This window comes from Chiloscyllium punctatum, chromosome 5, assembly GCF_047496795.1.
Source record: "Chiloscyllium punctatum isolate Juve2018m chromosome 5, sChiPun1.3, whole genome shotgun sequence".
Classification (NCBI taxonomy): Eukaryota; Metazoa; Chordata; class Chondrichthyes; order Orectolobiformes; family Hemiscylliidae; genus Chiloscyllium; species Chiloscyllium punctatum.
The window spans coordinates 9,599,839-9,625,708 of NC_092743.1; the positions used below are offsets into that span (position 1 = coordinate 9,599,839).

At 47.6% G+C, this 25,870-nt stretch overlaps 1 protein-coding gene across 1 annotated transcript in view; it reads left to right on the top strand.

Annotated features, from left to right (window-relative positions):
- Positions 1-4,647: 4,647 nt before the first annotated feature.
- The window catches only part of LOC140476722 (cartilage matrix protein-like), a 51,483-nt gene continuing 30,260 nt past the window's right edge, over positions 4,648-25,870 (top strand). Inside the window, exon 1 of the mRNA XM_072569541.1 lies at positions 4,648-4,675. Within this exon, the coding sequence (XP_072425642.1) occupies positions 4,648-4,675 (28 nt within the window). The remainder of the gene's footprint in view (positions 4,676-25,870) is intronic.

Genomic DNA, 25,870 nt, shown 5'->3' on the forward strand with positions numbered 1-25,870 from the left:
TTTCATTCAGTGAAATACTATAGAATATAAAGTTAGTTACAGGAAAGTAATCAATAAACTCTCATCAATTGTTGTTAAAAGCTGATTCACTAATGTCCTTTAGAGAGGGAAATCTGCCATCCGTGTCTGGTCTATATGTGACTCCAGACTCACTGCAATGTGGTTGACTCGTAACTGCCCTTTGAAATATTTTAGTAAGCCACTCAGGTCGGGGCAATTAAGGGAAGGGTGTAGGTGTTGCTGACCAGGACAGCCTTTATTGCCCATCCCTAATTACCCTAATCAACTTGAACCAATGAAGTCCATTGGGTGTCGGGGTACCAGCCATGCTGTGAGGGTGGATTTGATTCCAGCATTTTGATCCAAATTAAAGAGACCGAATGGATTGCAGCTCTGAATGGTGAGTTGCTGAGGGACTTGCAGGTAGTGATGTCTCCAAGCGTTCGTAATGATCCATTTGGCAATTGCATCAATAGACACTAGAATCTTACAATTAGCTTCATTGTCACATGTACCCACATGAGTACAGGGAAAAGTTTACAAGTTGCCACTTACGATGCCATCTTAGGTACGAGGTATCCAGGTACAGATTTCTAAGTACATATCATTAGGGAAAACAATTCAAAAAATAAAGAAATAAAAAGCCTAGAGTAACAGTCCTTCCAATCTAGTCCATGTTAGCCCCTATTCTCCAGACTGTGCTGGGCTGTGACTCTAGGCTGCGCTGGGCTGTGACTCCAGGACGCACTGGACTGTGAATCCAGACTGCGCTGGGCCGTGAATCCAGGCCGCACTGGACTGTGAATCCAGACTGCACTGGGCTGTGAGTCCAGACTGCGCTGGGCCATGACTCCAGACTGCGCTGGGCTGTGACTCCAGACTGCGCTGGGCTGTGACTCCAGGCCGCGCTGGGCCGTGACTCCAGACTGCATTGGGCTGTGAGTCCAGACTGCGCTGGGCAGTGACTCCAGGCTGCACTGGGCTGTGACTCCAGGCTGCACTGTGCTGTGACTCCAGACTGCGCTGGGCCGTGACTCCAGGCCGCACTGGACTGTGAATCCAGATTGCGCTGGGCCGTGACTCCAGGCCGCACTGGACTGTGAATCCAGACTGCGCTGGGCTGTGAGTCCAGACTGCGCTGGGCCATGACTCCAGACTGCGCTGGGCCATGACTCCAGACTGCGCTGGGCTGTGACTCCAGACTGCGCTGGGCCATGACTCCAGACTGCGCTGGGCTGTGACTCCAGACTGCGCTGGGCCATGACTCCAGACTGCGCTGGGCCGTGACTCCAGACTGTGCTGGGCCATGACTCCAGACTGCGCTGGGCTGTGACTCCAGACTGCGCTGGGCCATGACTCCAGACTGCACTGGGCTGTGAGTCCAGACTGCGCTGGGCTGTGACTCCAGGCCGCGCTGGGCCGTGACTCCAGAATGCGCTGGGCTGTGACTCCAGGCCGCGCTGGGCTGTGACTCCAGACTGCACTGGGCTGTGAGTCCAGGCCGCGCTGGGCCGTGACTCCAGACTGCGCTGGGCTGTGACTTCAGACTGCGCTGGGCTGTGACTCCAGACTGCGCTGGGCTGTGACTCCAGACTGCGCTGGGCCATGACTCCAGGCCGCGCTGGGCTGTGACTCCAGGCCGCACTGGACTGTGAATCCAGACTGCACTGGACTGTGACTCCAGACTGCGCTGGGCTGTGAGTCCAGACTGCGCTGGGCCGTGACTCCAGACTGCGCTGGGCTGTGACTCCAGACTGCGCTGGGCTGTGATTCCAGACTGCGCTAGGCCATGACTCCAGACTGCGCTAGGCTGTGACTCCAGACTGCATTGGGCTGTGAGTCCAGACTGCGCTGGGCTGTGACTCCAGGAAACGCTGGGCTGTGACTCCAGACTGTGCTGGGCCATGACTCCAGACTGCAATGGGCTGTGACTCCAGACTGCGCTGGGCTGTGACTCCAGGAAGCACTGGGCTGTGACTCCAGACTGTGCTGGGCCATGACTCCAGACTGCGCTAGGCTGTGAATCCAGACTGCCCTGGGCTGTGAGTCCAGACTGCGCTGGGCCGTGACTCCAGGCTGCGCTGGGCTGTGACTCCAGACTGCGCTGGGCTGTGACTCCAGACTGCGCTGGGCCATGACTCCAGACTGTGCTGGGCTGTGACTCCAGGCCGCGCTGGGCTGTGACTCCAGACTGCACTGGGCTGTGAGTCCAGACTGCACTGGGCTGTGAGTCCAGACTGCGCTGGGCCATGACTCCAGACTGCGCTGGGCTGTGACTCCAGGAAGCGCTGGGCCATGACTCCAGACTGCACTGGGCCGTGACTCCAGACTGCGCTGGGCTGTGACTCCAGGAAGCGCTGGGCCATGACTCCAGACTGCGCTGGGCCGTGACTCCAGACTGCACTGGGCTGTGAGTCCAGACTGCACAGGGCTGTGAGTCCAGACTGCGCTGGGCCATGACTCCAGACTGCGCTGGGCTGTGACTCCAGACTGCGCTGGGCTGTGACTCCAGACTGCGCTGGGCCATGATTCCAGACTGCGTCTCCAGACTGCGCTGGGCTGTGACTCCAGACTGCGCTGGGCCGTGACTCCAGACTGCGCTGGGCCATGATTCCAGACTGCGCTGGGCTGTGACTCCAGACTGCGCTGGGCTGTGACTCCAGACTGCCCTGGGCTGTGACTCCAGACTGCGCTGGGCTGTGACTCCAGACTGCGCTGGGCCATGACTCCAGACTGCGCTGGGCCGTGACTCCAGACTGCGCTGGGCCATGACTCCAGACTGCGCTGGGCTGTGACTCCAGACTGCGCTGGGCCGTGACTCCAGGCCGCGCTGGGCCGTGACTCCAGGCCGCGCTGGGCCGTGACTCCAGACTGCGCTGGGCTGTGACTCCAGACTGTGCAGGGCCATGACTCCAGACTGCGCTGGGCTGTGACTCCAGACTGCGCTGGGCCGTGACTCCAGACTGCGCTGGGCCGTGACTCCAGACTGCATTGGGCGGTGAATCCAGACTGCACTGGGCTGTGACTCCAGACTGCACTGGGCTGTGAGTCCAGACTGCACTGGGCTGTGAGTCCAGACTGCGCTGGTCAGTGACTCCAGACTGCGCTGGGCTGTGACTCCAGGCCGCGCTGGGCCGTGACTCCAGACTGCGCTGGTCCGTGACTCCAGACTGCGCTGGGCTGTGACTCCAGACTGCACTGGGCTGTGATTCCAGACTGCGCTGGGCTGTGATTCCAGACTGCGCTGGTCCGTGACTCCAGACTGCGCTGGGCTGTGACTCCAGACTGCCCTGGGCTGTGACTCCAGACTGCACTGGGCTGTGACTCCAGACTGCGCTGGGCTGTGATTCCAGACTGCGCTGGGCCGTGACTCCAGACTGCGCTGGGCTGTGACTCCAGGCCGCGCTGGGCTGTGACTCGAGACTGCGCTGGGCTGTGACTCCAGATTGCGCTGGGCTGTGACTCCAGGCCGCGCTGGGCTGTGACTCGAAACTGCGCTGGGCTGTGACTCCAGACTGCGCTGGGCCGTGACTCCAGACTGCGCTGGGCCGTGACTCCAGACTGCGCTGGGCCGTGACTCCAGACTGCACTGGGCTGTGACACCAAACTGCGCTAGGCTTCACGCCGAGGCTCTCGGGACTGGAAGGTCACAGCCGGGCCATGAGACTGCCAGAGGCCTGCGAGAGACCACCGGGCCAGGCCCTGAGACCACTACAGGCCTGTGAGAGTCCACCGGGCCAAGCCCTGAGACCAATACAGGCCTGCGAGAGACCACCAGGCCAGGCCCTGAGACCGCTACAAGCCTGCGAGTGACCACTGGGCCAGGCCCTGAGACCACTACAGGCCTGCGAGAGACCACCAGGCCAGGCCCTGAGACCACTACAGGCCTGCGAGTGACCACTGGGCCAGGCCCTGAGACCACTACAGGCCTGCAAGAGACTAAGTGGATTAGCCACGGGAAATGCAGTACTTCAGGGATGGATTGAGGGGTGATTCTGAGTGGGAAGCTCTCTGGAGGGCCAGGTGAGGGCTGAATGACCAGCTTCTACACTGTAGGGATTCTATACTTCTCTTTCCACAGATGTTGCCAGACCGATGGAGCTTCCCGAGCAATTTATTTCTCCTGTCTATGAAACTCATTGAGAAAACAGTTAAAGAGTCAGTGACAGTAATGTGGGTCTGGAATTACATAGGGCCCAGACTGGGAAAAGGACTTTGGATTTCCTCGCTAAAGGTTATTAGTGAAGCTGACATTTTCCAATAATCTGATTGGCTCCTGGCCATCACTGCTGAGACTAGCCTGTTAATGGCTAAAGTCGAGAGTGGGGTGCTGGAAAAGCACAGCAGGTCCAAGGGGTAGGATGGCTAAATACAATCGGAAATTCAGGTTTTTTAAAAGGTGGAATTTATTACCACAGGGAGCAGTTAAAATGAATGTGGTTAAAATGGTATGTTTAAGGGAAAGGTAGGCATATATATGAGGGGAGAATGGATGCGATGGGTATGTTGCTGGGGGCAGGATAAGGAGGAGCGAGAGTGGGGTTTGTGGGGATCAGTATAGAGCAGTTAGGCCGAATGGCCTGTTACCGCCCAGTGAGTTTTGTATAAAACTAGATCAACGATGTATACCCCAAGGCCTTCACCACGATGCGGGTGAAAGAGGGTGTGTGCCTCTGTAAGTGGGGGTGGGGGCTGCCTTTGCCCATTCGCCAACCCATACCATCTATGTCAGGTTCCGGAAGCAAGTGGCGACATTGTCTGAGGTGGAATTGACGATCAGTCTCTAACCAATTCATTGCATTGGGCGTGGACTTTATCTGCCACCAACTCTTGTCCTGCACCCGCCCATTCCACACAAATTCAGGCCAGTGGGCAGTGAGACCCAACTCTTGTATGTATGTCCTTATGCTTTAGTCGATGGAGCTTCGCACAGTTGTGAGCCGTAAGGGCATCTCAAACCAACATCAAAAGGGGTTTATAATGTTGAGTGGAATGTCTGAATGAGATGTTGCCAAGGTTTGTTCAATAATATTTAGGTACGATGTATTTCAAAGACTTTACTGGGCAAACAAATTCCCTGTCAGTTCTTTGGCATTGCTGGTCTGTTTTTGGTTTAGTCGTAGAGTTCAAGAACAGCAGCATTGTACAGGTTCTGGACCAAGACCATCAGAATGGGAATGACAAATAGTGAGGTACCATGAGAACGCTTCAGTAGGAGTGAGGAGGCCATTAGGCTCCTCAAGCCCTCTGTACCATTCATCAGGATCCTGACTGATCCTCTACCTCAACACCCAATCCTGGAGTGATCCTATATCTCTTTAACATCAAGGCGTCTTTGGAATTCTGTCCTGAATATACTGAACCATGGAACCTCCACATCCCCAGAGGCAGACAATTCCAAAGATTCGCTCCCATCATAAAGAAATTGCATCGTATCTCTATCCGAAAGAGTCTACCCATCTATCATAAGGCCATGAGATATAGGAGGAGAATTAGGCCATTCAACCCATCGAGTATTCTCCAACATTCAATCATGGCTGATATGATTCCAAATTCTATTCTCCTACCTTGTCCTCTTGATCCCCTTACTAATCAAGACCCTACTTATCTCTGTCTTAAATACACTCAATTTTGGCACTCACCCCCAGATGTTAGTGAGGAGGACTCTGCAGGGTCGACAGGGCAGTTTCTGCTGTTGTCTTTTCCAGTGCCCAGGTCATTGCCACGTGATCCGTCTGGTTTCACTTCTTTAAGACTTCGTAGCGATTGGTACAACTGACTGGTTTGTTCGGCCATTTCAGAGGATAATTGAGTCAACCAATTGCTGCGGGTCTGGAGTCATATATAGGCCAGACCAGGTGAGGATGGCAGTTTCCTTCTCTGAAAACAATCGACAATGATTTCATGGTCAACAGAAGATTCTTAATTCCAGATTTTTAAAATTTGAATTCAAATTTCACCATCTGCTGCGGCGTGAACTGAAACCAGGTTCCCAGGCCATTCATTTGTAGGTGAATAGTCTCGCGATTACTACTAGGCCATCGCCTCCTTAATTGGTCCATTGTAGCTGGACCAATCAGAAGGCTGTTACCATGCTGTGCTGCCCTGAACCCATAACAATCGATACCAATCCGTCTGGATTTGTTGTGCCCAGAAAAGTAACATTGTCTCTTAGGTGTCACATAGTTTCACTCGTTTGTCGAAGTTGCAAACTTTTTTCTTTCTTAAACTAGTGTCCTTTTTTTTCCATTTTCAGTCTACAGTCCAAAATTAAAAAGGGGATTTATGATCCTATGAAAGTCTTATCCAAAGAGTAAAGATTGATCCATTTCAAACTGAAGTAACCATTTAATGCTGCAAATAATTTTAGTCAAGTTTTAAGTAAACTTTCAAAATCAAGTGAGTGAATTTTATTCATCTATAGGCTTTCAAAGCAAAATAGGCATAAAAGGTACAATAAAAACAAACAGAAGAAATTCAGCATACTCCTACCTCCTAAAATACCCTGACCTTTTATAAACTAGTAGTACTTGGTTCACACTTTGTTTCCTGAAATGCTTCCGTGTAAAATGAAAATGAGCATGGAAAACTATTTCCATCTTTGGCTTCAGCAGAAACATTCTAGTGAACATCGAAAATAAAATGAGGAGTAGGCCATTCGACCCTTTGATCATGGCTGATCATCTGACTTAGTCCTCTGTTCCCGCTTTCCATACCCTTCGATCCCTTCAGCCCGAAGAACTATATCTAACTCCTTGAAAACATTCAATGTTTTGGCCTCAACTGCTTCCTGTAGCAGAGAATCCCACCGGCTCCCCCACTCTCTGGGTGAAGACATTTCTCCTCATCTCAGTCCGAAATGGCTTACCTCATATCCTTAGACTGTGACCCCCTGGTTCTGGACTCCCTGGTCATCAGGAACATCCTTACCCTATGTTTACCCTGTCTACTCCTGTTAGACTTTTATAGGTTTCTATGACATCTGCCCCTCATTCTAAACTCCAGTGAATAGAGTTTTCTCTCTAAAACACTTGGGCTCTCAATTTTGGTTAGGCCACTGTTGGAATATTGCATGCAATTCTGGTCTCCTTCCTATCGGAAAGATGTTGTGAAACTTGAAAGGTTTCAGAAAAGATGTACAAGGATGTTGCCAGGGTTAGAGGATTTGAGCTATAGGGAGAGGCTGAACAGGCTGGGGCTGTTTTCCCTGGAGCATCGGAGGCTGAGGGGTGACCTTATAGAGGTTTACAAAATTATGAGGGGCATGGATAGGGTAAATAGGCAAAGTCTTTTCTCTGGGGTTGGGGAGTCCAGAATTAGAGGGCATAGGTTTAGGGTGAGAGGGGAAAGATATAAAAGAGACTTAAGGGGCAACTTTTTCACACAGAGGGTGGTTATGTGTATGGAATGAGCTGCCAGAGGAGGCTGGTACAATTGCAACATTTAAGAGGCATTTGGGTGGGTATATGAATAGGAAGGGTTTGGAGGGATATGGGCCAGGTGCTGGCAGGTGGAACTAGATTAGGTTGGGATATCTGGTCAGCGTGGACGGGTTGGACTGAAGAGTCTGTTTCCGTGCTGTACATCTCTGTGACTCGATGACTCTATAATACTTAACGTGTCTAAGTTCTTAATCACCCATCCCAATATTTCCTGACACGTCTCAGTCAAATTGTATTTGATTATATTCTTGCAAAGCCAACTGACCACATTTTACTGCAGTGAAGGAGCTATATTAATGCACGCTGTCATTGTCGAAAGTGAAATTTTTCAATAAAAATGGTACTGCTGATTTAATGCATGATGTTCAGCACATTAGTTAAGCCATCTAGATATTAAAGAGGACAGATAGTATCATGATGACGTATCAGAAGCCCTCGTACCCATGGAGTATGACTGTGTCAGACTGTTGCATGGCTAGTCTGAGACACAGCTCTCCCAGTGTTGGCACTAGCCCTTCAGATTTTAGTACAGGGTTGATGTGGCTGTTGCTGCCATTGTCTTTTCTGGTGTCCAGGCCAATGCCAGGTGATCTGTCTGGTTTGATTGTTAACTTATAACTTCAAAACATAGTTCTTTTTTGAAAAAAAAAGAAATCTACTACAGCCAAAAGATGGGTGCAGATATACATTCAGCTGCTGCCTGACAAAGTCCAGTGTGGGGTCCATGGATTGTCACACATGTAGAGTGTTGAGGAAACTTCAAACAGAGAGAGAACCATGACAGGAAAAGGTAATGAGAGGCTGGCCAACTCTCCCTCGCTGCACCTCTTGCAGACTTTCTGTACTTTGGCTTTGCAGGAAATTAAACAAAGGTTAAAAATTGACTTCAACTTGAGCCTGTGTAAGCTTGACGTTGCTAAAAGTCCTTGTGGGATATGGGGAAAAGTGACTGGTTTTCAGCTTATGGTCAATAACTCATCCCATCCCCGGGTGAATCAGATGGTGCCCTGACAACGTAGTATGTGGGCTAGACTGCTGGGAGCATCACAGCCCGGGGAATAACCGTTCAAACAATCTTGTGCTGTAGGAGAGACAAAGGGTAAAATTTCTCTTTTGCTGTGAGTGCTAGAAGCCAGTGAGCCTTGTTATGGACTAGATCAGACCCCCTCCCCCACCCCAAGAATATTTTAAGAAAGGAGCCTAAACTCTAACCTTTTCTTATTTTAAAGGCAAAACTAAAATGTCTGTTCCCGAGGCAATGTGACAGGTCAACTACTTAATGTTTAGCAAAACTCAATTTATTTAAACACTGCAGTTTAAATACTACCAAGGTACAAGGAATTGAGGAAGAGATTTACCAGGATGTTGCCAGGTGTGGAAGGTTTCAGTTATAAAGAAAGGCTGCATAGGCTGGGATTTCTTTCACTGGTGTGTAGGAGGGTGAGAGGTGACCTGATGGAAGTTTATAAAATAACAAGGGGCAGAGATAGAGTTAGAGTTGTCTTTTCCCCAAGATGGGGAATTTCAAGACCCGGGGCACATTTTTAAGGTGAGAGGAGAGAGATTTTAAAAAAGACATGAGAGACAATTTTTTTACACTGAGAATGGTTTGTGTGTGGAATGAGCTTCCTGAGGAAGTGATGGATGCGATTACAAAGTTGAAAAGACATTTGGATGGACACGTGAATAAGAAAGCTTTGGAAGGATATGGGCCAGGAGCAGGCAGGTGGGACTAGTTTAGTTTGGGGATTATGATCAGCATGGATTGGTTGGGCCGAAGGGTCTGTTTCTATGCTGTATGACTCTATGACCATGACTACTGGAAAGCTTATCAGAATAATAGATACTATTGCTAATGAACTGTTCCAATACAGTTATATCCCATAAACACACCCCTTGGCAAAAAGGCAAATTCAGACACATTCAGGAGGAAAAAAGATCAAGAGAAAATTCAGAGAGAGGTGTCCAGAAGACGGTTACTGAAGCTTCCCACTCTTTTGAGACACCAATAGCTACTGTTTGAAGCTAAATCTAAAAACTAACAAAACCTGGGAAGCCTGGTCTGTGAGAGCTCGTCACATCCAGGCTGCTTCCATTGTTCCAATGTTCCAAAAAAAACACCTCAAGGCCTCCCATGCTGTTTACTCAAGTGGTCTTCAGTAGCCAATCTCTCTTCAAAAAAAAACCAGGACCAAGTAACCTGCTGAAAGCCACATTCATCAGCCACTGCCAAAAGGAATCAGAACCAAAGGATTTTCAGCAAACTACAAAGCCAGGAACCTCAAAACCACATCTTCAATCATCAACATCAATTCTACCAACAGACCTAAGATTCACCTCTCTGCTCCTCACAAGCAATACAGAGATTTTTCCTTTCTTTTATTTTTTCGGACCTATCTCACATTTCCAATATCAATATGAATGAATGAATGAATTAGCTCTAATGTCACATCTACTCACATGAGTACGGTGAAAAGGTTACAAGTCACCACTTACAGTGCCATCTTAGTACAAAAGTACCCAAGTCTAGAACCTGGAGTACAAATTCTTAGGAAAACAAAATAGAAAACTAAATAAATTAAAATTTCTGCATTTCAGACCTTCAAAAGTACAAAAATCATAACAATAAATTAGGAAAAATAAAAGAGAGGTGGCACGGTGGCTCAGTGGTTCGATTCCAGACTCGGGTGACTGTCTGTGTGGAGTTTGCACATTCTCCCTGTGTCTGCGTGGGTTTACTCCAGGTGCTCCGGTTTAGAACATAGAACATAGAACATAGAACAATACAGCACAGAACAGGCCCTTCGGCCCACGATGTTGTGCCGAACTTCTATCCTAGATTAAGCACCCATCCATGTACCTATCCAAATGCCGCTTAAAGGTCGCCAATGAATCTGACTCTACCACTCCCACGGGCAGCGCATTCCATGCCCCCACCACTCTCTGGGTGAAGAACCCACCCCTGACATCTCCCCTATACCTTCCACCCTTCACCTTAAATTTATGTCCCCTTGTAACACTCTGTTGTATCCGGGGAAAAAGTTTCTGACTGTCTACTCTATCTATTCCTCTGATCATCTTATAAACCTCTATCAAGTCACCCCTCATCCTTCGCCGTTCCAACAAGAAAAGGCCGAGAACTCTCAACCTATCCTCGTACGACCTACTCTCCATTCCAGGCAACATCCTGGTAAATCTTCTCTGCACCCTCTCCAAAGCTTCCACATCTTTCCTAAAGTGAGGCGACCAGAACTGCACACAGTACTCCAAATGTGGCCTAACCAAAGTCCTGTACAGCTGCAACATCACCTCACGACTCTTGAATTCAATCCCTCTGCTAATGAACGATAATACTCCATAGGCCTTCTTACAAACTCTATCCACCTGAGTGGCAACCTTCAAAGATCTATGTACATAGACCCCAAGATCCCTCTGTTCCTCCACCTGACCAAGAACCCTACCATTAACCCTGTATTCCGCATTCTTATTTGTTCTTCCAAAATGGACAACTTCACACTTGGCAGGGTTGAACTCCATCTGCCACTCCTCAGCCCAGCTCTGCATCCTATCTAAGTCCCTCTGCAGCCGACAACAGCCCTCCTCACTGTCCACAACTCCACCTATCTTTGTATCATCTGCAAATTTACTGACCCACCCTTCGACTCCCTCATCTAAGTCATTAATAAAAATTACAAACAGCAGAGGACCCAGAACTGATCCCTGCGGAACTCCACTTGTAACTGGACTCCATGCTGAATATTTACCATCTACTACCACTCTCTGACTTCGACCGGTTAGCCAGTTTTCTATCCAATTGGCCAAATTTCCCTCTATCCCATGCCTCCTGACTTTCCGCATAAGCCTACCATGGGGAACCTTATCAAATGCCTTACTAAAATCCATGTACACTACATCCACTGCTCTACCCTCATCCACATGCTTGGTCACCTCCTCGAAGAATTCAATAAGACTTGTAAGGCAAGACCTACCCTTCACAAATCCGTGCTGGCTGTCCCTAATCAAGCAGTGCCGTTCCAGATACTCGTAAATCCTATCCCTCAGTACCCTTTCCATTACTTTGCCTACCACAGAAGTAAGACTAACTGGCCTGTAATTCCCGGGGTTATCCCTATTCCCTTTTTTGAACAGGGGCACAACATTCGCTACTCTCCAGTCCCCTGGTACCACCCCCGTTGCCAGTGAAGACGAGAAGATCATTGCCAACGGTACTGCAATTTCCTCTCTTGCTTCCCACATAATCCTAGGATATATCCCGTCAGGCCCGGGGGACTTGTCTATCCTCAAGTTGTTCAAAATGTCCAACACATCTTCCTTCCTAACAGATATCTCTTCTAGCTTATCAGTCCGTTTCACACTCTCCTCTTCAACAATACAGTCCCTCTCGTTCGTAAATACTGAAGAGAAGTACTTGTTCAAGACCTCTCCTATCTCTTCCGACTCAATACACAGTCTCCCACCACTGTCCTTGATCGGACCTACCCTCGTTCTCGTCATTCTCAGGTTTCTCACATACGCATAGAATGCCTTGGGGTTATCCTTGATCCTATCCGCCAGGGATTTTTCATGCCCTCTCTTAGCTCTCCTAATCCCTTTCTTCAGGTCCCTTCTGGCTATCCTGTATCCCTCCACTGCTCTGTCTGAACCTTGTTTCCTCAACCTTATGTAAGCCTCCTTCTTCCTCTTTACTAGACATTCAACCTCCCTCGTCAACCAAGGCTCCCTCACACGACCATTTCTTTCCTGCCTGATCGGTACATACATATCAAGGACACGTCGTATCTGCTCCTTGAAAAAGTCCCACATTTCCACCACATCCTTCCCTGACAGCCTATGCTCCCAACGTATGCTCCTCAAATCCTGTCTTACAGCATCGTAATTTCCCTTCCCCCAATTGTAGAAACTTCCTTGTTGTGCGCACCTATCTCTCTCCATAACCAAGGTGAAAGTCACAGAATTGTGGTCGCCATCACCAAAATGTTCACCCACTAACAAGCCCACCACTTGTCCCGGTTCGTTACCGAGTACCAAATCCAATATGGCCTCCCCTCTGGTTGGACAATCTACATACTGCGTTAGAAAAGCTTCCTGGACACACTGCACAAACACCGCCCCATCCAATCTACTTGATCTAAAGAGCTTCCAATCAATATTTGGGAAGTTGAAGTCGCCCATGACTACGACCCTGTGGCTTCTGCACCTTTCCAAAATCTGTTTCCCAATCTGTTTCTCCACATCTCTGCTGCTATTGGGGGGCCTATAATAAACACCCAACAAGGTGACTGCACCTTTCCTATTTCTGACTTCAGCCCATACTACCTCCAGAGGCAGATCCCCCTCAAACTTCCTTTCTGCAGCCGTTATACCATTTCTAATTAGCAATGCCACCCCCCCTCCTTTTTTACCACCCTCCCTAATCTTACTGAAACATCTGTACCCAGGAACCTCCAACAGCCATTCCTGTCCCTCATCTATCCATGTTTCCGTGATGGCTACAACATCGTAGTCCCAGGTACCGATCCATGCCTTAAGTTCACCCACCTTATTTCTGATACTCCTTGCATTGAAGTATACGCACTTGAGCCCATCTCTGTGTCTGTAAGTAGTCCCTGTCAGTGCTACCTTCTCCACAGCCTCCCTACAGTCTTGGACATCCTGACACACAGCTAGCTTACTTGCTGGACTACAAGTCCGGATCCCATCCCCCTGCCAAATTAGTTTAAACCCCCCCGAAGAGTGCTAGCAAACCTACCCCCCAGGATATTGGTGCCCTTCTGGTTCAGGTGCAACCCGTCCTGTTTATACAGGTCCCACCTTCCCCAGAATGCAGTCCAATTGTCCAAATATCTGAAGCCCTCCCTCCTACACCATCCTTGCAGCCACGTGTTCAACTGCACTCTCTCCCTATTCTTTGCCTCTCTGTCACGTGGCACCGGCAACAACCCAGAGATGACGACTCTGTCTGTCCTAGCTTTTAGCTTCCAGCCTAACTCCTTGAGCTCTTGAATGACCTCCCCGCCCCTCTTCCTACCTATGTCGTTGGTGCCAATGTGTACCACGACTTCTGGCTGCACACCCTCCCCCTTAAGGATTCTGAAGACACGGTCCGAGACGTCTCGGACCCTAGCACCCGGGAGGCAACAAACCATCCGAGAGTCTCGCCCATGTCCACAGAACCGCTTGTCCGTCCCTCTAACTAGAGAGTCCCCTATAACTAGCGCTCTCTTCTTCTCCCCCTTTCCCTTCTGAATCTCAGAGCCACAGACCCCTTCACTGCAGCTTACACCTGCAAGGCTGTCCCCCCCAACAGTTTCCAAAGCTGCATACTTATTTTTTAGGGGAACGACTACAGGGGAACCCTGCACTGCCTGTTTCTTCCCCTTCCTACCTCTAACTGTTACCCAGCTACCTCTGTTCTCTGGCGTAACTATGTCCCTGTAGCTTCTATCGATCACCCTCTCAGCCTCTCAAATAATCCTCAGCTCATCCAGTTCCAGTTCCAGTTCCCTAACTCGTTCGGTGAGGATCAGGATCTGACTGCATTTCCTGCACACGAAGTCGGCAGGAGTATCGGTGGTCACCCCTACCTCAAACATCCTGCAGGAGGAACATTCCACCGCCTGTGCTGCCATGACTGTACACTGTCTCCAAAAACAAGAACACTGAGTCAATAACCTGGGGTTTAGAACACACCCACTCAAATACTAATCACTTGCCTTCCCGCCCAGCTATGCGCTCCAACCTCACTTCCGCTGCCCGCTACAGGTAAGTAATTTTGAAACAAACTGTCTTACCTTAGCTGTAGTCTCCCGGGTTCGTTTTTCCTCGGCCGCTGCTCCCACTGTGGTTTCCTCCCACAGTCCAAAGATGTGCAGGTTAGGGTGAACTGGCCATGCTAAATTGCCCATCATGTGTTAGGTGCATTAGTCAGAGGGAAATGAGTCTGGGTGGGTTACTCTTCCGAGGGTCGGTGTGGACTGGTTGGGCTGAAGGGCCTGTTTCCACACTGTAGAGAATCTAATCTAGATAAAAAGTTCAGGATAACTGTCCTACGATAATAGAATTAGAAAAAAAATCCAATCTGTGTATATTTGTGCTGTAATTTTATTTATTTTCTGTTATTAATTATTTAGTCTTTATTAAGCTCATCCTTTTGTTAATTTAAGAGAGCATGATTAAACTGGCTCCTTCTGAATCATAGTTGTCTGGGAGAAAGGGATCTACAAGTAAAGGGATTTGTTTGCATTAGGGTTAGAGGTGATGTGAAATATCTGAAACATTACCTTATCCTAGAACTACTTGCAAGAAGACAGAATCTATTTCTGTTTATCAGGAGGTTTGAGAATTCCCGGGGTTAACATTAATCACAGAGGGAGAGACGTCTAAAAATTAGAGTTAGATATTTCAGGAGTGTGATTAGGAAACGTCTCTACTCACAATGGGCAATGGAGGCTCTGAACTCTCCTCTGCAAATAACTATTTATTCTTAATCAATTGCTAACATGTAAGCTTGGTGTTGATAAAAATCCTTGTGCAAAGACAATATGGAATACAGGGCAAAGTGACTGGTTTTCAGCTTATGGTCAATAATTCATCCCACCCTCGGGTGAATTTGATTGTTGCCATTGCACATATAGGTTGGTGTCAAAGCTGGTACGCAGGAAGATGGTTGTGGTTGTTGGAGGTCAGTCAGCTCAGTTCCAGGATATCTCTGCAGGAGTTCCTCTGGGTAGTGTCCTTGACCCAACCATCCTCAGCTGCTTCACCAATGACCTTCCCGCCACTTTCTCAAGCTTCAATTCAGGATAAGCAATAAACACTGGCCTTGGCAGTGTCACCCACATACTGTGAGAGACCAAAAGAAGTCAAATGTTGGAACATTAACTGATGATTGCACATGTTTTGACACCATTTTCTGCTCCTCAGATACTGAAGCAGTCCATACCCATATGCAGAAAGAGTTGGACAGTGCAGGTCATTCTGTTTCGTTAATGCGATTTCGCTGTAACACAATTGATGAATTGGGAACACTGTTTCTAAAGCACGAACTTTTAAAGTGTGTATTGATTACAATGGGATTCTGGCCCCATTAGTTTAAATGGTGCTGCTATTACGCGATTTTCTTATAACACGGAATTGCACAAGATTGAACTATCACGTTAAGCAGAACTGACTGTATTCGGTTTTGGGCTGACAAGTTTTAGTAACATTTGTGCCATACAACTGCCAGACAAATATTGTCTCCAATGGGAGAGGATGCCGCACTCACCCTCAATATTCAGTGGCATTACCATCACTGAATATCCCATGTTAACATCATTATCTGGGAACTGAGTTAGACTATCCATAAAAATACAGTGGCTACAAGAAGCAAGTCGGAAGCTAGGAATGTTGCAGTGCTTACTCACCTCCTGACTCCCCGAAGCCTGTTCATCATCCACAAGGCACAAGTCAGGAGCGTGATGGAATACTCCCCACTTGTCTGGATGGATGCAACAAGATTCAAGAAGCTTGACACCATTTCTTGATTGGCACCACATCCACAAACATCCACTCCCTCCACCACTGACGCTCAGTAGCAGCAGTGTGTACCATCTACAAGATGCACTGCAGAAATTCACCAAAGATCCTCAGACAACACCTTCCAAACCCATGACCACTTCGAGCTAGAAGGGCAAGGGCAGCGGATACATGGGAACACCACCCCCTGCAAGTTCCCCTCCAAGCCACTCACCATCCTGACTTGGAAATATATCGCTGTTCCTCCAGTGTCGCTGGGTCAAAATCCTGGAATTCCCTCTCCGGCATCAAGTTAGACAAAGGAGATCCAGTAGATGTTATCTATTTGGATTTCTAAAAGGCCTTTGACAAGGTGCTGCATAGGAGGCTGCTTAATAAGAAAAGAGCCCGTAGTGTTGGGAGCATGGATAGAGGATTGGCCGACAGGAAGAAGGCAGAGAATGGGGATAAAGGGGTCTTTTTCAGGATGGAAGTTGGTGACTAGTGGAGTTCTACAGGCATCAGTTTTGGAACCATAGCTATTCATGGCCTCATTCCAGATGAAGGGCTTATGCCGAAACGTTGATTCTCCTGCTCCTTGGATGCTGCCTGATCTGCTGTGCTTTTCCAGTACCACGCTCTCAACTGTGATCTCTTACATCTTCAGTCCTCACTTTCTCCCATAACTATTCATATTATACATTAACGATCTGGACAAACGAACTGAGGGCATTGTTTTTAACATTGAAGTTGACACAAAGATAAGTGGAGGGACAGGTCATGCTGAGGAAGCAGGGAGGCTGCAGAGGACTTGGACAGGTTGGGAGAGTGGGCAAAGATGTGACAGATAGAATACAATGTGGGAAAGTGGAAGATAATGCACTTTGTTAGGAAGAATAGAGGTGTATTTTCTAAATGGAGAAGGGCTTTGGAAATCTGAAGCACAAAGAGACTTAGTTCAGGACTCTCTTAAGGTTAAATACAGGTTCAGTTGTCAGTCAGGAAGGCAAATGCAATAGTATTTATTTGGTTAGTTACTAGTTAGTATTCATTTCAAGAGGGATAGATTACAAGAGCAGAGACGTACTGCTGAGGTTATATAAAGCTCTGTTCAGACCGCATTTGGAGTATTGTGAATAGCTTTGGGTCCCATATCTGAGGAAGGATGTGCTGCAAAGGAAGGGGTCCAGAGCAGGCTCACAAGAATGATCCTGGGGGTGAAGGCTTTGTCATCTGAGGAGTGACTGATGACTCTGTGTCTGTACTCGATGGAGTTAGAAGGATGAGGGAGGAGTCTGATTGAAACTTACAGAACACTAAGGTGCCTGGATAGAGCGGGCGTAGAGAAGATATTTCCAAGAGTAGGAGGGATGAGGATCCAAGGGCACAGCCCCAGAGTGAAGGGACTGTTAGAACCGAGAGAAGGAAGAGTGTCTTCAGCCAGAGGGTGGTGAATCAGTGGAACTCATTGCTGCAGGAGGCTGTAGAGGTGAAGTCAATGATTATATATAAGACAGAGATAGCTAAATAGGTTCTTTATTAGATTAGATCCCTTACAGTACAGAAACAGGCCCTTCAGCAAAAACAAGTCCACACCGCCCCTCCGAAGAGTAGCACATGCAGACCCATTCTCCCAACTTATATTTACCCCTGACTAATGCACCCTAACACTATGGGCAATTTAGCATGGCCAATTCACATTTTGTAATTGTGGGAGGAAACCGGAGCACCCGGAGGAAACCCACGCAGACATGGGGAGATTAGTAAGGGGATCAAGGGTTACAGGGAGAAGATTTGGAGAATGAGGTCGAGAAACATACCAGCCATGATTGAATGGCGGAGAAGACCAGCTGGGCCCAATGGCCTAACCCTGCCTGTACATCTCATGGTCTTACCGTCTTATTGTGGGTCTACGAAAGCACATGGTCAACAGTGTTTCAAGAAGGCAACTCACTACCACTTTCTCCAGAGTAATTAGGATTGGAACTTGTCAGTGACACTCACAATTCATGGAGAAATATTACAAAATGATCCATTGAATTTCCTCCTAATTTTCCCAAACCAAACCCATCCTTTCCATTGATACAAACATCTATGGAACATCTACCCTCCATTGTCCATGTTGGGGTTAGCATGTGGAGGTTAACAGCAGACAAACAACCTATTTTCTATTCAGAATTCCTGAACTACATTACTGCTGGGTGTTGCCAAATTAGTCTACATTTGAAAAGTAAAATCTCAGAATGGAAACGAAATATTTGGCAAATAACATCTTTTCCACTAAGTTACAAAAATACAAGAAATACTGAAAGCAACAGTATTCTCCAGATAATAAATGGAAATATTAATTACTTGACAGCTTGCCCTGGCTTCTTTGGCAGAGAAGTGTGTGGCAATTAAACAAGTTCAATTTTCAAATGTTATTTCTCCAATGTGCGATCAAAAGTCACCACATTCAGACCAAAGCATTTGGCTTCATTGCAGCTTCCTTCATCATAGAATCATCAAGTCATAGAATCCCTACAGTGTGTCGAAGCCTATGATGACTAACTAGCTCCTGATGCTCCAAAGCCTGTCCATCCTCTATAAGGCACAAGTCGGGAATGTGATGGTATACTCCCTGGATGGGTGCAGCTGGGAGTAAGTGAGGATTGCGAATGCTGGAGATCAGAATCAAGAGTGTGGTGCTGGAAAAGTACAGCAGGTCAGGCAGCATCCGAGGAGCAGGAAAATTGACGTTTCGGGCATAAGCCCTTCATCCAAGAATCCTTGGATGCTGTTTGATCTGCTGTGCTTTTCCAGCTCCATGCTCTGGATGGGTGCAGCTCCAACAACACTCAAGAAACTTGACACCATCCAGGACAAAGCAGCCTCTTGATTGGCACCACATCCACAAGCATCCACTCCCTCCACCACTGATGCTCAGTAGCAGCAGTGTGCGCAGCAGGTCAGGCAGCATCCAAGGAACAGGAGAATCGACGTTTCGGGCATCAGCCCTTCTTCAGGAATGAGGAAAGTGTGTCCAGCAGGCTAAGATAAAAGGTAGGGAGGAGGGACTTGGGAGAGGGGCGTTGGGAATGTGATAGGTGGAGGGAGGTAAAGGTGAGGGTGATAGGCTGGAGTGGGGTGGGGGCGGAGAGGTCAGGAAGAAGATTGTTAGCTGTGACAGTCAGGCGATTGTGTGCTCAAATCCTCCTCCTGAGCCTTGAGAACAAACTTCTGGTTGCCATCCATTTTAATTCCCCTTTCCAATCCCTCAGCGACACGTCCATCCTTGGCCTCCTCAATAAACAAAGAACAAAAAAAATTACAGCACAGGAACAGACCCTTCGGCCCTCCAAGCCTGCACCAATCCAGATCCTCTATCTAAACCTGTCACCTATTTTCCAAGGATCTGTATCCCTCTGCTCCCTGCCCATTCATGTATCTGCATAAAGAACTTTCCAAGCATATCTCCCCTAAACTTTTCCCCTCTCACCTTGAACTCATGGCCTCTAGTAATTGAGTGCCCCATCTGGGAAAAGGCTTCTTGCTATCCACCCTGTCTATACCTCTCATGATTTTGTAGACTTCAATCAGGTCTCCCTCAACTTCTGTCTTTCCAATGAAAATAATCATAATCTACTCAACCTCTCTTCAAAGCTAGTGTCCTCCATACTGGGCAACGTCCTGATGAACCTCCTCTGTACCCCCTCCAAAGCATCCTCATTCCTTTAGGTAATGTGGCGACCAGAACTGTACGCAGTATTCCAAATGTGGCCAAACCAAAATCTTATACAACTGTAACATGACCTGCTAACTCTTGTACTCAGTACCCCGTCCAATGAAGGAAAGGCTGCCGTATGCCTTCTTGACTACTCTATTGACCTGCGTTACCACGTTCAGAATACAATGGACCTGAACACTCAGATCTCTCTGTACATCAATTTTCCCCAGGACTTTCCATTTACTGCTCTTGAATTATACCTTTCAAAATGCATCACCTCGCATATGCCCGGATTGAACTCATCTGCTATTTCTCCGCCCAACTCTCCAGTCTGTCTATATTCTGCTGCATTCTCTGACAGGAAGAAAGTGAGGACTACAGATCAGAGTTGAGAGTGTGGTGCGGAAAAGCACAGCGGGTCAGGCAGCATCTGAGGAGCAGGAGAATCGATGTTTCGGGCATAAGCCCTTCATCGGGCTTGAAATGTCGATTCTTTCGCTCCTCGGATGCTGCCTGACCTGCTGTTCTTTACCCGCACCACACTCTCACTGTATTCTCTGACAGTCCCCTTCACTATCTGCTACTCCACCAATCTTAGTGTCATCTACAAACTTGCGAATCAGACCACCTACACCTTCTTCCAGATCATTTATGTATATCACAAACAACAGTGGTCCCAACATGGATCCCTGTGGAACACCACTGGTTACAGGTCTCCATTTTGAGAAGCTCCCTTCCACTACTACACTCTGTCTCCTGTTGTCCAGCCAGTTCTCTATCCATCTAGCTAGTAAATCCTGGACCCTATGCGATTTCACCTTCTCCATCAGTCTACCATAGGGAACCTTATTAAATGCCTTACTAAAGTCTATGTATATGACATCCACAGCCCTTCCCTTATCAATAAACTTTGACACTTCCTCAAAGAATTCTATTAAGTTGGTAAGACATGACCTTCCCTGCACAAAACCATGTTGCCTATTCCAAATGGGAATATATCCTATCCCTCAGTATCTTCTCCAGCAGCTTCCTTACTACTGACAAGAGGCTCACAGGTCTGTAATTACCAGATTATCCCTGCTACCCTTCTTAAACAAGGGGACAACATTAGCAATTTTCCAGTCCTCCAGGACTTCACCCATGTTTAAAGACGCTGCAGAGGTATCTATTAAAGCCCCAGCTATTTCCACTCTCATTTCCCTCAGTAGTCTGGGTTAGATCCCATCCGGAGCTGGGGACTCGTCCACCTTAATGTCTTTTAGAATACACACCACTTCCTCCCTCCTTATGCCAACTTGACCTAGAGTAATCAAACATCTATCCCTAACCTCAACATCTGTCATGTCTCTCCTCAGTGAATACCAATGCAACGTACTCATTAAGAATCTCACCTATTTTCTCTGACTCCACGCATAACTTTCCTCCTTTGTCCTTGAGTGGGCTAACCCTTTCTCTAGTTACCCTCTTGCTCCTTACATATAAATAAAAGGCTTTGGGGTTTTCTTTAACCCTGTTTGCTAACAGTATCTTATGACCCGTTTTAGTCCTCTTAATTCCTCATTTCAGATTGGTTCTAATTCCTGATATTCTTCCAAAGCTTCATCTGTTTTCAGTTGCCTAGTCCTTATGTATGCTTCCTTTTTCCTCTTAGCTAGTCTTACAATTTCACCTATCATTCATGGTTCCCTAATATTGCCACTAATATTAAAGTCCTCACTTTCTCCTGCCTACTATTCCCCTTAGTCACGCTGACTTCATTATCTAGGTCCTTACAGGTTTTACTTACTACCTCCTTACTGTCCACTAATTTCCTCATTTGGTTCCCATCCCCCTGCCATATTAGTTTAAACCCTCTCCTCCCCCAAGGACATTGGTTCCAGTCCAACCCAGGTGTAGACCATCCAATTTGTAATAGTCTCACCTTCCCCAGAACCAGTCCCAATCCCAAAAATCTGAACCCCTCCCTCCTGCACCATCCCTCAAGCCATGCATTTATCCTGCCTATTCTTTCACTTCTACTCTGACGAGTATGTGGCACTGGTAGCAATCCTGAGATTCCTACCTCCGAGGTCCCACTTATTGACTTGGCTCCTAAATCCCTACATTCTACTTATTGGACCTCATCCCATTTATTACCTTTATCATTGGTGCCTATATACACCACGACAACCAGCTGTTCATCCTCCCCCTTCAGAACTTTCTGCAGCCGATCTGAGACATCCCTGACCCATGCACTGGGAGGCAACACACCATTTGGGAGTCTCGTTTTCAACCACAGAACTACTTATCTACTCCCCTTACAATTGAATCCCCTGTGACTATAGCCCTTCCACTTTCTTTCCCACCCTTCTGTACAGCAGAACCAGCCATGGTGCCATGAACCTGGCAATTGCCCCCCTCCCCTGGTGAGCCATCTCTCCCAACAGTATCCAAAATGGTATAACTGTTTTGGAGAGAGATGACCACAGGGGACACCTGCGCTGCCTTCCTGCTCTTTCTCTGCCTTTTGTTCACCCATTCACTGTCTCCCTCAGCAATCCTAATCTGCGGTGTGACCAATTCACTAAACGCGCTATCCACGACCTCCTAAGCATCGCGGTGAGACCATCTGCAGCTCCAGATCCGTCAGACGGTCAAACAAGAGCTGCAGCTGGACACACTTCCTGCACATGAAGGAGCCAGGGTCATCAGCTGGTTCCTGAGCTCCCACATTCAGAAAGAGGAGCATAACACAGGTCTGAGATCTCCTGCCATTTTCAATCTTAGCCTTAACTTAGATAAACGAAAAATTCCTCCATTGTCAGAGTGAGGCCAAACGGAAACTGGAGGAACAACACCTAATATTTCGCCTGGGAAGCTTACAGCCCAAAGGCCTCAACATCAATTTCACCAGCTTCAAAGTCCCTCCCAGCTTTATCCTATATCTAGCCCCACCCATCCTCCTCGCCTCCCTGACCTGTTCTAACCTGTCCATCTTCCTACTCACCCATTCGTTCCACCCTTCCCACTGACCAATCACAATAACCCCGGACTGCATCCACCTAACACCATCCCACCTACCCCTCCCCCAGCTCCACCCTCCTCTCTCTATTTACTTCTGGGCTCCCCTCCCCCTCCCCAGCTCTGACAAAGGGTTTCAGCCGAAACGTTGACTCTCCTGCTGTGCTCTTCCAGCCTCACATCTATCAACAATATCTAGATTAATCCTCTCAGTGTGCTACAAAGGGAAGGGTGCATTGATGAAGGTACTACTTTTCAAATGAAATGTGAAACTAAGGGTCTGTCTGCTCTCTTGGGTGCATATAAAGATCTGAGGGAAAGTGAGGGCTGGAGAAATCAGGATTGAAAAGTATGGCACTAGAAAAGCACAGCAAGTCAGGTAGTATCTGAGGAGCAGGAGAATCGATGTTTTGGGCATTAGCCCTTCATCAGGAATGTGGAGGGGGAAGGAGACTGAGAGATAAATAGGAGGGTGAGGGTGGGGGGAGGGAGGTAGCTGGGAAGACGATAGGTAGTTGCAGGTGGGGTGTATTAGTGATAGGTCAGAGCAGAGGGTGGAGGGGATAAGTGGGAAGGCAGGTGGATGGGTAGGGCAAGTCAGTGGGCAGTGCCGAGTTGGAAGGTTGGATCTGGGATGGGGTAGGGGGGAGGGGACATTCGGAAACTGGTGAAATCGACATTGATGCTGTGTGGCCCCAAGATGGAAGCTGAGGCATTCTTCCTCCAATCATCGGGTGGCTTGGATTTGACGGTGGAGAAGGCCCAGGACTTACATGTCCTTGGCAGAGTGGGAGGGGGAGTTGAAGTGGTCAGCCACATGGCGATGGGGTTGTTTGGTGTGTGTGTCCCTCAGATGTTCCCTGAAACATTCCATGAGTCGGTGTCTTGTCTCCCCGATGCAGAGGAGACCACATTGAGAACCTTCCCAGCTACCTTCTCCCTACTCCCACCGCCCATTTATCTCTCAGCCCCTCTGCCCACCTTCCTGATGAAGGGCTTGTGTCTGAAATGTAGATTCTCCTGCTCCTTAGATGCTGCCTGACCTGCTGTGCTTTTCCAGCACCACACTTTTCGACTCTGAATGTACGGATTGCATGATATTATTAGACGAAGAGATGGGGACATGTTTCTGGCATACAATCCACATCACTGAGAAACAGATCGACTGGTCATTACTTCCCAGGCTGGGCCTAGCACATGTATACCATGAATAGTAGCTCTATGTTGGTGTTCAACAATAAATGATGCTCTTTTCCAGTCAGGTTTCCTGAGTTATTACACTAAGGTTCAAGTCCCACCTGATGCAGAGATGTCTCATTGCATCTCGGAGCAGGTTAGGAAAAGGCCTCTGACATTGTCATAATGAAACATTAACCTTCACTGATCACAATGCACTGGTCTACATTGAAAAGTTTATAAACTCAAAACATGAGATTATTCAGGTGGAGTCATTTATTTCAACCATTTATTGTCAAAGGTGTTCACATTGCTGGAATAAACATTGCAATTGCAGGTGCATTTTACCGAGTGTAAATTGTTGGAGTAAGTTAAAGGTTTACAAATTGTTAAGAATGTATAAATTGTATAACGGAATGAATGGATGTGTTTCTTGTGTTTTGTTGTCTATCACATATCTAGTGATGAAACATATATTTAAAATAGTGCTTCATCTTATTAATGTTTGTGGGAGCTTCCTGTAGTTGCCGTGTATCCTAAACAACCAACAGAAGTACACGACTTGCTGTAAAACTCTTTGGGCTGTCCTGTGATCCTGAAAGGCGCTACATAAATGTAAGTCTTCAGACTTCTTTTCCCTAATACTTTCCTATTGAGCAAAGAAGAAAGAACAAAGAAAACTTACAGCCCAGGAACAGGCCCTTCCGCCCTCCAAGCCTGTGCCGATCCAAATCCACTGTCTAAACTTCTTGCCCAATTTCTAAGCATCTGTATCCCTCTGCTCTCCACCTTCTCATGCATCTCTTCTGATGCACCTTAAATTAATCTACCTTGCCCTGCCTCTACTACCTCTGCTGGCACCGCGTTCCAGGCACCTTCCACCCTCTTTCCATGTGTATCCCCCTTAAACGTTCCTCCCCTCACCTTGAAAGCATTGAATCCCTCACCCTGGGAAAAAGCTGATCTCTATCTACCCTACCTATACCCTTCATGATTTTGTAGATCTCAGTCAGGTCCCTCCCTCATCTCCTTTTTTCTAATGAAAACAATCCTAACCTACTCAACCTCTCTTCATAGCTAGCACCTTCCATACCAGGCAACATCCTCGTAAACCTTCTCTGCACCCTCTCCAAAGCGTCCACATCCTTTTGGTAATGTGGGAACCAGAACTGTATTCTAAATGCAGCTGAACCAATGTCTTGTACAATTTTAACATGACCTGCCGGCTCTTAATACTCAATACCCCATCCAATGAAGGCAAGCATTCCATATGCCTTCTTGACCACTCTATCCACCTGTGCAGCCACCTTCAGGGTACAACGGACCTGAACTCCCAGATCTCTCCCAGATATTGGCCTTACAAGGTTTAACCTGTTGCTCACTTTCTCCTCACTGTCATCTTCCTGTTTCCTCTAATGCCTTAAATATTTCTATTATTAATTCCTACAGCCTTTTTCTTCCATGCCCCTATATCCTTACAGAGGTATACCCTTACATACCACCTTCTGTCTAATGCTTCATCTTATAAGGCTGAAGGCATGTGATGACTCTAACCTTTCTTTACCTGTATTTTTGATTGGCAACTGAAATGGGAAAAATGTTGTTTTAAAAACAGGACTGGGGAAGGGATTTCTGCATTGTTTAAATGCACTTTTATTGTAAGTGCTGCTTACCGCACTGTTTGTTCAACCAGTAGAGAAATATTAATTGCTGGCCAATGGTGCCAGGGAGTATTACAAAGTGAGATTTGACCAGCAACAAGTAGCTGATTGGTCTGTGGAATGGTGACCAGTTATCGATGACAAAGGCTTTCTGCCTGCCAACAACAATGTGATTGGCTCCTAGCCAGCTGACTACTTTGTGACTGTGAATGATAAAACCAAATCCCTCTGACCTCCAGAAGGGGAGGTGATGTCCTTTTCTCTGCTGTGGAAACACAACTGAAGACCGAAGAAAGCCATTTTCCCTCAACAACTGCTGTAAGCTGTTGCTTTTAACAAATAAGGCATAGCTTTATAATTTGTTGACC